Raw genomic sequence first — 13,811 nt, 5'->3', positions numbered from 1 at the left:
CAACTCTCATGTTCTGATGAGATACTGCCTTTACTTCCTTTCCTTTTGCCACCCCAGAGACCCCAATGCTGCCCTTGTAAAAACAAATAAGTCATTTTCAAATTAACCCTTCAAATTCTTTAATGATCCTCTAATCTGATAAACCCAGCAGACATGTTATAGAAGCTTTAATGATTTTATTTTATAGCATAGTAGTCAAACTATTATTATTTTTTTAACATTATATTACATTATTAAACAAATCACACTGGCAAAAGTGTACTGTTATAGTGGTAATCAGCATGTGAAAGTTCATTGCATTTACTCATGTTTATCTGACCCTCTTTTTTCATGAAGGACTTCTGAACTACGACATTAAGCTGAAATCTTGTTTAAAATCAGTTGTAATTATGGAAAGTCATTAATGATCATTCACCCAGATACTGTTTAGCTCTAAAGATTATTAAACAGGTATAGCTACACATGGCAGATACACTCAACAAATATTTTAGCCTATATTTAAGATTTTCAATTTAATAACAAAATTCCATCAAATTAATTAAATAAAAAAATCTAAATCAATATAAACAATTTGTTTGTTTTATTAATTTAATTTAGTTAAAGACTTAATTGAATTTGATGGAATTTTGTTATGAAATTGAAATGCGTAAATCTTAAAAATAGGCAAATATTTATTATTATTATTATTATTATTATTATTATTATTATTATTATGTGTAGCGATGAAAGTGATTCTTCTGATCTCTCAGCTCCCAAACAGAATCTAAGGGTTAACCCAACCAATAAACCTATAAAAACTTGAGTCTTGTTTCGGTGTTTCTATGGGTAACCGCGGAATAACTTTCGTCTGCTGGTAGACATGAATTACAGTCAAAGAGAGTTGCGGTTTGGACCTGCGTGTCTCACATCTGGATATAAGGCACGTCCCATAACTCGAACATGGAGGAGATGGGATAGTATGGCACAGATCCAGCAACCGATTTGCGATTTTTCTGTAATGGTTATATAGCAAATAATACGTAAATGTGTTTGTAAATGGTTTATAATTAAAATCTGGACAAAGTGCATTAGAGCACAAGTCAGTGAGGACGAGTAGGCTATCTTCGCCATTGCATAACTTTTGCTTTCATGTAACTTAAGTTGGGCACTGGATATGAGCGCTATGTGGTACTTTTGCGATGTTCTCGGTCGTATATGGCAATCGCCGTTCATTTTGTTTTATTTGTTAGCGTTTTGGATAGCACCTGTGTTCTTGCATCCACAATGCTTGGATTTTAAGCCCCCATTTCAGCCTGAACAAGAGCTTCAGTTCTGTCAAATGTATAAACACTTAGGCTGCTGCGATTATGCCAGGGACCAAGAGCTGATGGCAAAATATTATCGAATAATGGATAACTTCGATTATTACGGATATTCGAACTGTGCCGCGTACGTGCAAGATCTGCTCTGTCAGGTAAGTTTGCCTGAGTGCAGAAATTAGAAACAATATGTTGAGCTAATTGATATTTTGTTCAGCTTTGTGTTGCTTGAATGTACTAGAACCATTAGATTTGAGCCTCTGGACACGTACCGGGGCCGTTCACACCGAACGCGTTTTTTGCGTCCGTACGCGCTGTTTTTCGACTGTTTTCTTATGCAAACAGTCGTTAAACTGACGTTCAGCTGTGTGAAACGTGTCTCGAGAGACCCATGCGTTCTGCTCTAATCGTGGCGCTATCTAGCGTAAGGATGTGTTCGGTGTGAACGGCCACTTACAACGCAGGTTGCTTGGTAAGTGGCCATATGAAGTAGTAGGGTAAAATGGGGTAAGAAGCCCCCCCTTAAGAACAATGTTCATTTACTTTTAAATTGCAGCATATATAGATAACCTTTAGCATGTACGGTATGATGATGCATCATCCAACATATTATCAAGGGAAACAAAACATTAAGTGTTGAATGTGGACGAGCAGAAAGGACTAGGCAAATATATTGCTCGAGGTTAGCAAGATCGAGTTACCTCCCCTATTTTATTGTTTCACTTCTTCAGGAATGCTCTCCATATGCTGCTCACCTTTTTGATGCCGAGGACCCCAGCACAGTCATACGCACCATACCTGGACTGTGCCCAGACTACTGTTCTCAATTCCATTCCAAGTGCAGTTCTTTTCTGACCTTGTTGTCTGACGATCCACGTCTTGAAGAACTTAAGCATGATCAGCGCAAGCTTTGTCAGTACCTGAAGTTGGATGACCCAGACTACTGTTATCCTCATCTCCTAAGCAATGAATGGTTAACCAAAAACCTGGGCCGCACTTCAGCTGACTCTGAAGGCTGCTTGCAGCTGTGCTTGGAGGAGGTTGCCAATGGTCTCAGAAACCCTCTTGCCATGGTTCATGCCAATGATGGCACGCACAGGTTTTTCATTGCCGAACAAGTCGGCTTGGTCTGGGTATACCTTCCAGACCGCTCAAAGCTTGAGAAACCGTTTCTAAACATCACCAAGGCTGTGTTGACATCTCCATGGGAAGGCGATGAAAGAGGCTTTTTGGGACTCACCTTTCACCCCAACTTTAAATACAATGGGAAGTTGTTTGTGTACTACTCTGTGGAAGTGGGCTTTGATGAGAGAATACGAATCAGTGAATTCCGGATCTCCTCTGCAGATATGAATGTGGTTGACCACAGCTCAGAGAGGTGAGCAACTGTATAATCCACTTCAGATGTGTTGCACTGATCATAGGCTTTAAAGGGATATTCCAGGTTCAATACAATTTAGTTAAATCGACAGCATTCGTGGCATAATGTTGATTACCTCAAAAATTAATATTGATTTATTGATTTTTCATATTGAAAATTAATATGTTCCTCCTTTGCTTTAAAAAAGCTAAAATCTGGATTAGAGTGGGGCACTTACAATGAAGGTGAATAGGGCCAATTTAAACCCTATAAAATGACAATGAAAATGGTGATTAAAACAACTTTCCAGCTCAAATAAAACGTACCGGAAAGTAATAACAGAAGAATAAGAAGTGCTTTTATAAAACCACAAGCTTCACATTTCTGCCTTTAAACCTTTCAAAATGCACTATTGCACATACATTAATTCTTATGTTAAAACTTTGTAACAGAAGCTGTAAATTTGTTTAAATTGGCATTACACCATTATGGCAAAGTTGTACAATTCGATATAACTGTAGATGATAAAAGGTTAGTAAGCAGTATTATCACACTAAAATCATGTTTACACACTTATTGTGTGCAGCTTGTTATGGCTATATTCTACTTTTGAAACTGAAAGTATTTTAGTGTTTTTGGATTAGACCCATTCACTTTCATTGTAACTGCCTGAATGTAACCTCTCTCTCTTTTTTTTTTTTTTTTATATATAAAGGTGAAATAATTATTTGTGGTAATCAACATTATGCCATAAATGCTGTCGATTGAGCTTAACTTGTATTGAACCTTGAATATTTAAATCATTTGGACTGAGCTAATTATTTGGTGGGGATACACTGTAGGAAATAGGACAAATGTAGACTTAATATACAGTTGTGCAAAAAAGTTGGCAGAAATTGTGAGATTTTGGCATTGATTTTGAAAATACGACTGATCAAGCAAAAAAAAAAAACTGTCTTTTATTTAAGGATAGTGGTCATATGAAGCCATTTGTCACATAGTTGTTTGGCTCCTTTTTAAATCATAACGATAACAGAAATCACCCAAATGGCCCTGATCAAAAGTTTACATACCCTTGAATGTTTGGCCTTGTTACAGACACACAAGGTGACACACACAGGTTTAAATGGCAATTAAAGGATAATTTCCCACACATGTGGCTTTTTAAATTGCAATTAGTGTCTGTGTATAAATAGTCAATGAGTTTGTTAGCTCTCACGTGGATGCATTGAGCAGACTAGATACTGAACCATGGGGAGCAGAAAAGAACTGTCAAAAGACCTGCGTAACAAGGTAATGGAACTTTATAAAGATGGAAAAAAGGATATAAAAAGATATCCAAAGCCTTGAAAATGCCAGTCAGTACTGTTCCATCACTTATTAAGAAGTGGGAAATTCGGGGATCTCTTGATACCAAGACAAGGAAAGGTAGACCAAGAAAGATTTCAGGCACAACTGTCAGAAGAATTGTTCGGGATACAAAGAAAAACCCACAGGAAACCTCAGGAGAAATACAGGCTGCTCTGGAAAAAGACGGTGTGGTTGTTTCAAGAAAAAATCTTTCTTGGTCTACCTGACCTTGGCTTGGTATCAAGAGATCCCCGAATCTTCCACTTCTTAATAAGTGATTGAACAGTACTGACTGGCATTTTCAAGGCTTTGGATATCTTTTTATATCCTTTTTCCATCTTTATAAAGTTCCATTACCTTGTTACGCAGGTCTTTTGACAGTCCTTTTCTGCTCCCCATGGCTCAGTATCTAGCCTGCTCAATGCATCCACGTGAGAGCTAACAAACTCATTGACTATTTATACACAGACACTAATTGCAATTTAAAAAGCCACAGGTGTGGGAAATTAACCTTTAATTGCCATTTAAACCTGTGTGTGTCACCTTGTGTGTCTGTAACTGGGCCAAACATTCAAGGGTATGTAAACTTTTGATCAGGGCCATTTGGGTGATTTCTGTTATCGTTATGATTTAAAAAGGAGCCAAACAACTATGTGATAATATATGGCTTCATATGATCACTATCCTTAAATATAAGACAGTTTTTTTTGCATGATCAGTCATATTTTCAAAATCAATGCCAAAATTTCACAATTTCTGCCAGGGTATGCAAACTTCTGAGCACAACTGTATTTTACTATATGGTACACAGGTGACTCCAAAATGTGTCTTCGTGTCTTCTCAGAATCATTTTAGAGATTGATGAACCTGCCTCTAATCACAATGGTGGTCAGCTTCTGTTTGCCAATGATGGATACTTATACATCTTTACTGGGGATGGTGGAATGGCAGGAGATCCATTTGGGAAATTTGGAAATGCACAGAACAAGTAAGTTGAGTAGGCTAAATTCTTGTTGCTCAACTAGTAGGACATGATGCTAACAATATCATGGTCACCGTTTTGATTCCTAGGGAAAACATATTGATAAATGTTTACCTTGAATGCACTGTAAGTAACTTTGTATAAAAGTATCTGCCAAATGCATAAATGCCAGCTGGGAGATCTCAACATATTATTTTAATACATTTGGACAAGAGCGTACAGAGTGTTAAACAGAATTACATGTCTTTCCAATCTTTATCATTTTGGACAGATTAATTTTTCTTCTCTCCTCTCTTGGACATTACTACTAGATCTGCCCTTTTGGGAAAGGTTCTTCGCATTGACGTAGATGCCAATGAAAAGGGGCCACTGTATAGAATTCCACCGGACAATCCATTTGTGCATGAACCTAACGCTCGGCCAGAGGTGTATGCCTATGGGGTCCGAAATATGTGGAGATGCTCAGTAGACAGAGGAGATCCATACACAAAGGAAGGAAAAGGACGAATCTTCTGTGGGGATGTGGGCCAGAATAAGTTCGAGGAAATAGACATTGTGGAGAAGGGCCGGAATTATGGCTGGAGAGCAAAAGAAGGTTTCTCTTGTTATGACAAGAAACTCTGTGCCAACAGCTCCTTAGGTGGGTATGCTGTGTATACAATCAAAAAATGCAGCTCCCAAACTTTAAAAGTAAAATTTAGATGTATTTTGATGTGGGGGAAAAAAAGAGATTAGAAATAGAGAAAAATAGGAAAGAAACTTATACCTAGACTTTGGGAGAAAAACAAAATGAACGAACAAACAATGTTTTTAGGATTTTTCTTAAGTTTAACCCCTAACCCAAACCTAACCACAAAGTCTTACCCTTTACCAAACCATAAACATGTTTTAATAGCAAAATAACTTGTGTACCACGGAATAATGAAAACATTGGGGTTTGGAATTCGACGAGGGAAGCATATTTCAGGTTACTGACATACATCAGTCATTTGTATTGCATAGATAAAAATGGAATGAGAAACCAAATTTGGTCACAGACATTACTTTCTTAAAGGGATAGTTCACCCAAAAATACAAATTCTCTCATCATTTACTCACCCTCATGCCATCCCAGATGTGTATGACTTTCTTCTGCTGAACACAAATGAAGATTTCTAGAAGAATATTTCAGCTCTATTGGTCCATACAATGCCAAAACGTTTAAAGCCCCAAAATAAACATAAGGGCAACATAAAAGTACTCCAGACAACTCTGATGGTTAAATCCATATCTTCTGAAGTGTTATGATAGGTGTGGGAGAGAAAAAGGTAGTAACGTTTGAATGAAGTCACGAGAGCAGGATCTAGATGCAGCTTAAAATTTAATAGAAAATAAATCAAATTAAAAAACAGGGTAAACACTGGAAACAACTAGGAACTGGGAAAACAAAACAAACATGATCCAAGATAGCAAATGGTACATAAACTGGAGAAAACACAACAACTGACAAAGACTGAACAGACATCAGGGCATTATATACACAAGGATTAATGAAGGAATGGAACACAGGTGAGAACGGTCGGGAACAGCTGACAGAGATGAGGGCAGTGCATGTTGGGATGTGTAGTCCGCTAAAAACAAGACAGAGGATAAACACAAGGTAGACATGAAATAGAGCGGAAGGATGGTAAGGGAGGTAGATAAGACAGACGGCCAGGAGACCAGAGCAGATCAGGTGATGGCTAGGAGACCACCTCAGGGTAGGGACTGTATCAGGAGGCCTAGTTGGCGGTCACAGGGCTGAAACAGGGTCAGGAGGCCTGGGTGGTGACCACAGGGTCAAGATAGGGTCAGGAGGCCTGGGTGGTGGCCACAGACTAGAGACTGGAGCCGTGGAAGACTCTGAGGGCGGAGTCGTGGAAGGCGGAGCCGTAGGAGGCTTGGGGGCAAAGCCGTGGCAGGCGGAGCCATGGGAGGCTCGAGGGGCGAAGCAGTGAAAGGCAGAGCCGTGGCAGGCTCGAGGGGCGAAGCCGTGAAAGGCAGAGCCGTGGCAGGCTCGAGGGGCGAAGCCGTGAAAGGCAGAGCCGTGGCAGGCTCGAGGGGCGAAGCCGTGGCAGGCTCGAGGGGCGAAGCCGTGGAAGGCAAAGCTGTGGCAGGCTCGAGGGGCGAAGCCGTGGAAGGCAAAGCCGTGGCAGGCTCGAGGGGCGAAGCCGTGGAAGGCAAAGCCGTGGCAGGCTCGAGGGGCGAAGCCGTGGAAGGCAAAGCCGTGGCAGGCTCGAGGGGCGAAGCCGTGGAAGGCAAAGCCATGGCAGGCTCGAGACAAAGAGTCCTAGATGACTGGAAAATGACCTCTGTGGTCGTGAACACTGGCTGAGACTCGGGGATGACCTCTGTGGTCGTGAACATGGGCAGAGACTAGGAAATGACCTTCGTGGTCGTGGGCATGGGCAGAGACTCGGGAACGACCTCCGTGGTTGTGAACATGGGCAGAGACTCGGGAATGACCTCCATGGTCGTGAACATGGGCAGAGACTTGGAAACGACCTCTGTGGTTGTGTACACAGGAAGAGACTTGGGAACAATCTCTGTGGTCGTGAACATGGGCAGAGACTTGGAAACGATCTCTGTGGTCGTGTACACAGGAAGAGACTTGGGAACAGAAACCTTTCTTCTCCTCCTCCGGATGGCCGAAGTTGCTAATGCTGGCTCTGGGACGGACGAGTCTGGCAACGCAGGTTCTGGGACGGACGAGGCTGGCAACGCAGGCTCTGGGACGGACGAGGCTGGCAACGCAGGCTCTGGGACGGACGAGGCTGGCAACGCAGGCTCTGGGACGGACGAGGCTTCCAGCTCGTTGGCCGTGGCAGGCATGGGCGTCAAATTACAAAAACAGGGTAAACACTGGAAACAAGGCAAGACTAGGAACTGGGAAAACAAAAAAATGTGATCCAAGATAACAAACGGTACACAAACTGGAGAAAACACAACAACTGACAAAGACTGAACAGACATCAGAGCATTATATACACAAGGATTAACGAGGGAATGGAACACAGGTGAGAACAATCGGGAACAGCTGACAGAGATAAGGGCAGTGCATGTTGGGAAGTGTAGTCTGGGGAAAACAGAAGACAGAGGATAAACACAAGGCAACACAACAGTGGATCATGACAAAGATCAATATTTAAGTCCTTTTCCCTTCACTTTCTCCTTCTGTTTTTGGTGATTCACATTCTTCATGCATATTGCCCTCTACTGGGCAAGGAGGAGAATTTATGACAAAAAATGACTTACATATTGATCTGTTTCTCACCCACACCTATCATATTGTGTGGAGCTTCAAAATTTTGGCACTCATTCACTTGCATTGTATGGACCTACAGAGCTGAGAAATTCTTCTAAAAGTCATAATTTGTGTTCTGCAGAGTCATTCACATCTGGGATGGCATTTACATTTTGGGGTGAACTATCCCTTTAAAATGTTGTCACGAGACTACTATTTTCATAGTTGTCATGAGACTAGGTTGGTATATAAGAAATCATTGACAAGTAAATTATTGCTATCGTTTTTCTCAATGAACCCACAGAGTATGTATATTTCTCTTTTAATTTATAGATGATGTCCTTCCAATTTATGCATATCCACACAAAATGGGCAAATCTGTCACAGGTGGATATGTTTACAGAGGCTGTGAAAATCCTAATTTAAATGGCATGTACATATTCGGAGACTTTATGAGTGGGTAAGTAATGAGAATAGTCTTAATTTTTGCATATTAACTTAAAGTTGATAAAAAGTTAAAAAAAAATAAAAATAATAAAATACATCAACAGAGCTATACTCTACATGGCCAAAATATAGTGAAATTCACAGGTATTTTGAACATTAAACAATCAAACAGGTTAAAAAAGACATTAAACGAATGTGCTTTATATGTGTAAGTATTTGTTGTGGTAGTGCTACCAGACATCTGCCAGTATCAGCAATAACTAATTTCATGTTGTAAATGTGAACAAACATGCTTTTAAATGTGAACTTATGAATTTTCACAGACGCATGATGAGTTTAAAAGAAAACAGAAACACAGGCATTTGGGAGTACAATGAGATTTGCATGGGCATGGGTCTGACATGTTCATTTCCAGGGCTCATCAACAATTACTACCCATACATAATTTCATTCGCAGAGGATGTAGCAGGTATGTACCCAAAAATGCAGGGGAAAAAGTTCCTTTTAAACACTTTATAAATCCACAGCCTAGTTTAGACATAAGAAAAGTAGCAACAGGTAAATCAAAAAATAATGCCAACTTTCCCTATATCAGTGAGCATAACCTCCTTTTTCTGTCCTTTATGCTGCATAAATTGTTCACTAGCACCACTTTGTGGACAACTCATTTTAAGGGTGTTAGAATTTCATGTCACTTAACATGTTCTCTGAATGACCAGGTGAACTCTATTTCATGTCTACCAAAATACCCAGTGCAACATCCCCTACAGGTGTTGTGTACAAGATTGTTGATCCCTCGAGGTATGACATTTTTTTTATCACTCATAAAGTAGTCTAATGGCATGCAAAGATCAGCTTGCGTTGCCTTTAGGAATAGTCATGAAATGGTTGTGTTGGCAGCAGTACATTCTTGTGTAGTCTCTTTCTCTCTGAGGTTATTTAAATCAATACTTGCTAAGTACTCCAGTAGTTTTAAAATGATCATTGCATTGCTTCTTTCTCTTGCTTAGACTACAGTTTATGCTTGTGAAAGCAACGCCTTAGATTTTCCTTTGCAGAATAGACAAAATCAGGGCCATTTCTGAGGGCCCCCCCATCATTAAATTTTCCCTTCCCTCTCTGGCCACAAGGGGGCCCCCATACCTGTCTAATTGAGCCATATTAGTCGCAGCTTTTAGTATAGAAGAAAGAGAAACACCTTGCTTTGTGGGGCCCCCTGGTGGCTCGGGGGCCCTAAGCAGCCACTTATATTGCTTATAGTTAAAAACAGCCCTGCACAAGGGCTGTATCCCTTAAAGTCACCTCTTTTAAAGAATGTTTTCTTTGCATTATTACAGACGTGCACCTCCAGGAAAATGTCATTACGACCCACTTTCAGTCCGTGTTAAGAGCAACCTTATACCATTCAAGCCAAAGGAAAGTAAGTTTGTATCCTCTCTAAAGGCTTTAGCAAATCTGTAGGTCAAAAACTGTGTTTTTGGCTAATGTACTGTACTATGTATGCTCCACCTCATCTTGACCATTAAAAGGATTCTTAAAGTTATATAAAATATTTTATGTAAAAAAACAAAACAAAAAACATCATGTGTAGTTACAAGAATCACATTTTATGGAGCAACATTTTTTCCATTTTTATATAATTATCCTAAAATAAAATAACAGGATGATTTAGTAAATTATTTTTGTTTGAATGTTCTTTTCACAGCTTTAAAAGGAGTCGATATTCCAACAAAGCATCCTAGACTCTCAAATGCAGAGCAGCCTCCTGATGCTGCCTCAGAAAACTGGTTACAAGAGCTGTTGGACATCTTAAGGGAGCAGGATGGACAACTCACCCCCACTCCAGTCACCCCAACTACAGCCAAGCGTCTCCGAACATCCAGGCAACGGAAGGGTAGACGCAGAAAGGGCAAGCAAAAGAACGGAGCTGTGAGACTGGTTGGAGATAAAGAGGGTCAGAGGGATCGGGGAAGGGTGGAGATATATGCTAATGGGGAATGGGGGACTGTTTGTGATGATCTCTGGAACACAAAGAACGCTGTGGTGGTCTGCCGGCAGCTCGGGTTCCGCCATGCACTTAAGGCTGCAAAGCATGCCGAGTTTGGGGAGGGGAAGGACCTGAAGATTATTTTGGATGATGTGCAGTGTGAGGGGACAGAGGAAACCCTTCTGGACTGTCAGCATGCTGGAGTTGGCATGCACAACTGTGCACATTATGAAGATGCAGGAGTAATATGTGGAAATTCAGTTTCAGGCCTGGAATAGTCAGAACATTTTGAAACAAGTTTTAACACATAGGTCTACCTCATCTTTTCCAAACTGAAATGCAGAGGACATATGGACAATAATAATATGTGATCTTTTAGTTTAGTTGAACTAAAGTGTGACTAAACATTCATGTTCATCCTGGTTTGCTGCTGAAATTCATAGACCTATGTGGATGTTTTACTTTTTTCTAAAACATTACTTAATTTTTTGCCCATAAAATGCCACTTTTGTAACAGTTCATTTATAGCAACAATCACAAATAAATTTGAAAAGATAGTGAGTTTGTGATTATTTCCCACAGACACGAAACAACACGTTAGAAACAAAGAGGAATATTTTTTATATATTGTAGTGAGTGAAACGATCAGTACAGTAAGTTGAATTGTATCCACATGTGTACTCTAACAGTCAAGCTTTGGACAAGCCTTCTCATTCTTTATCATTACCATTTTCACATTGTGGAATAACGGTTATCAAAACTATGAAATTTTCCAGTCCAACTCATCATAAGAAATAAATTCAGTCATGGGCAGGGGCGTTTGTAACCTTTTATCAGTACTGCGGCACAGGTCCCCCATTAAGTAAAAAACATTTTAAATCACCTTGAACAAAAGTGAAAAGTACGTGTTTTGGGTCAAAATAAATAATTTCAGGGATTCTAATTAGCACCATACATTTGCAACAATTAAAAAGTTGCACCATAAACTTGCAACATTTAAAAAGTTATGAAATATAGGGGGCCTGGGTAGCTCAGCAAGACCACCCCTGGAGTTGTGAGTTCTAATCCAGGGCATGCTGAGTGACTCCAGCCAGGTCTCCTAAGCAACCAAATTGGCCCGGTTGCTAGGGAGGGTAGAGTCACATGGGGTAACCTCCTTGTGGTCGCGATTAGTGGTTCTCGCTCTCAGTGTGGTGTGTGGTAAGTTGTGCGTGGATCGTGGAGAGTAGCATAAGCCTCCACATGCGGAGTCTCTGCGGTGTCATGCACAACGAGCCATGTGATAAGATGCGCGGATTGACGGTCTCAGAAGTGGAGGTAATTGAGACTTGTCCTCCGCCACCCAGATTGAGGTGAGTAACCATGCCACCACGAGGACCTATTAAGTAGTGGGAATTAGGCATTCCAAATTGGTAGAAAAGGGGATAAAAAAAAAATAGCTATGAAATGTAAGATCGAATGTCCTCAAAATTAACCTTTAGACAGTGCACGTGATGACCTCATGGATCAGGAACATTTTTGCCCATGGGCGGCTCCAGAGCTGGGCTACATTCAACTCTTAAAGTCTGATTTTCCAACTTCCTAGTAGGAAAAGTGCAATGGAACTCCACTTGAAGTCAGAATTCCAACTGGGAAACTCGTAGGGAAATTTTCAACACCGATTTCTCCGAGATGCAGGTACGTGACGTCACACAAGCACGTCAGCACCCAGGAAAATTTACAAAGTAAGTGATAAACATTAATTTTTATTAAGTAATATCGATAAATGAGTAAAAGTTCCAACATTACATTATATTAAAACTTGTTTTACAAACGTTTGCAGAGACAGGTTTACAAAACACAGTAAATTAAACTCTCTTTTGATAACCGTACACCAACTGACTATGCACGGTCACTTACACGTTTTGCCTCGGGGGCACACTAACTGCCGTTTCTCAATACCAAGTACGCCAAGTTTGTACTTGGCAAGTTCGCCTCGGGAGTACAAACTGTTTTGTACACCTGTCTCTGCAAACGTTTCATCCACTTTGTCTGTGCCCCTCAGCACTCACCGGCCTCTTCTCAATACATTCCATTAAACATCTACGAAATGTACTATATTTACTACACTCCAACAATATGTGCTCCACACTTTCTAAGACCCCACAGCCATCACAAATCCCATCCCCGTGTTTACCCAGGATTGCCAATATTGAATTTAGTCTTGTATGTCCCAACCTTAATCTGGTTACTTCTCTTCCGTTCTTCCCTACATGCATTTTGCTTACCACTGTCTTCATACTTTTATAAAGCCATCTTCCTGTATTGCCACTGTCCCACCTTTCTTGCCACTCATTGTTTAATTTCTTCCGAATTATAGCTTTAACCTAATTTTTCCCTGACGGTACTTGAACATCAGTTTCTCTTTTATCAAGTGCTTTTTTGGCTACTTTATCCACTACCTCATTCCCTACCACCCCAACATGTGCAGGAAAGTATTCACAGCACTTCACTTTTCCCACATTTTGTTATGTTACAGCCTTATTCCAAAATGGATTAAATTCATTATTTTCCTCAAAATTCTACAAACAATACCCCATAATGACAGCGTGAAAGAAGTTTGTTTGAAATCTTTGCAAATTTATTTACATTAGTATTCACAGCCTTTGCCATGACACTCAAAATTGAGCTCAGGTGCATCCTGTTTCCACTGACCACTGAGATGTTTCTACAACTTGATTGGAGTCCACCTGTGGTAAATTCAGTTGATTGGACATGATTTGGAAAGGCACACACACCTGTCTATATAAGGTCCCACAGTTAACAGTGCATGTCAGAGCACAAACCAAGCCATGAAGTCTAAGGAATTGTCTGTAGGCCTCCGAGACAGGATTGTATCGAGGCACAGATCTGGGGAAGGGTACAGAACAATTTCTGCAGCATTGAAGGTCCCAATGAGCACAGTGGCCTCCATCATCTGTAAATGGAAGAAGTTTGGAACCACCAGGACTCTTCCTAGAGCTGGCTGAGCGATTGGGGGAGAAGGGCCTTAGTCAGGGAGGTGACCAAGAACCCGATAGTCACTCTGACAGAGCTCCAGCATTTCTCCGTGGAGAGAGGAGAACCTTCCAGAAGAACAACCATCT

General features: G+C 40.6%; 1 protein-coding gene across 1 annotated transcript; it reads left to right on the top strand.

Moving 5' to 3' along the window:
- The first annotated feature begins 873 nt into the window (after nt 1–873).
- Nucleotides 874–11,231, top strand: LOC127411564 (HHIP-like protein 1). The gene is made up of 9 exons (XM_051647251.1): nt 874–1,453; nt 2,030–2,676; nt 4,853–4,996; nt 5,302–5,630; nt 8,586–8,712; nt 9,023–9,168; nt 9,419–9,500; nt 10,037–10,119; nt 10,405–11,231. The coding sequence occupies exons 1-9, from the start codon at nt 1,154–1,156 to the stop codon at nt 10,962–10,964; spliced, it is 2,418 nt and encodes an 805-aa protein (XP_051503211.1). The 5' UTR covers nt 874–1,153; the 3' UTR covers nt 10,965–11,231.
- Nucleotides 11,232–13,811: the final 2,580 nt, after the last annotated feature.

Source organism: Myxocyprinus asiaticus, chromosome 20, assembly GCF_019703515.2.
Source record: "Myxocyprinus asiaticus isolate MX2 ecotype Aquarium Trade chromosome 20, UBuf_Myxa_2, whole genome shotgun sequence".
Classification (NCBI taxonomy): domain Eukaryota; kingdom Metazoa; phylum Chordata; class Actinopteri; order Cypriniformes; family Catostomidae; genus Myxocyprinus; species Myxocyprinus asiaticus.
This window is presented reverse-complemented; position numbering and strand designations above follow the sequence as displayed.

Excerpts from the sequence above, each read along its gene's own strand:
- LOC127411564 (XM_051647251.1), top strand. The coding sequence starts at position 1,154 with ATGAGCGCTATGTGGTACTTTTGCGATGTTCTCGGTCGTATATGGCAA. Across the intron at positions 2,677-4,852 it reads GTTGACCACAGCTCAGAGAG|AATCATTTTAGAGATTGATG; the intron begins GTGAGCAACTGT and ends GTGTCTTCTCAG. Across the intron at positions 9,169-9,418 it reads ATTCGCAGAGGATGTAGCAG|GTGAACTCTATTTCATGTCT; the intron begins GTATGTACCCAA and ends CTGAATGACCAG.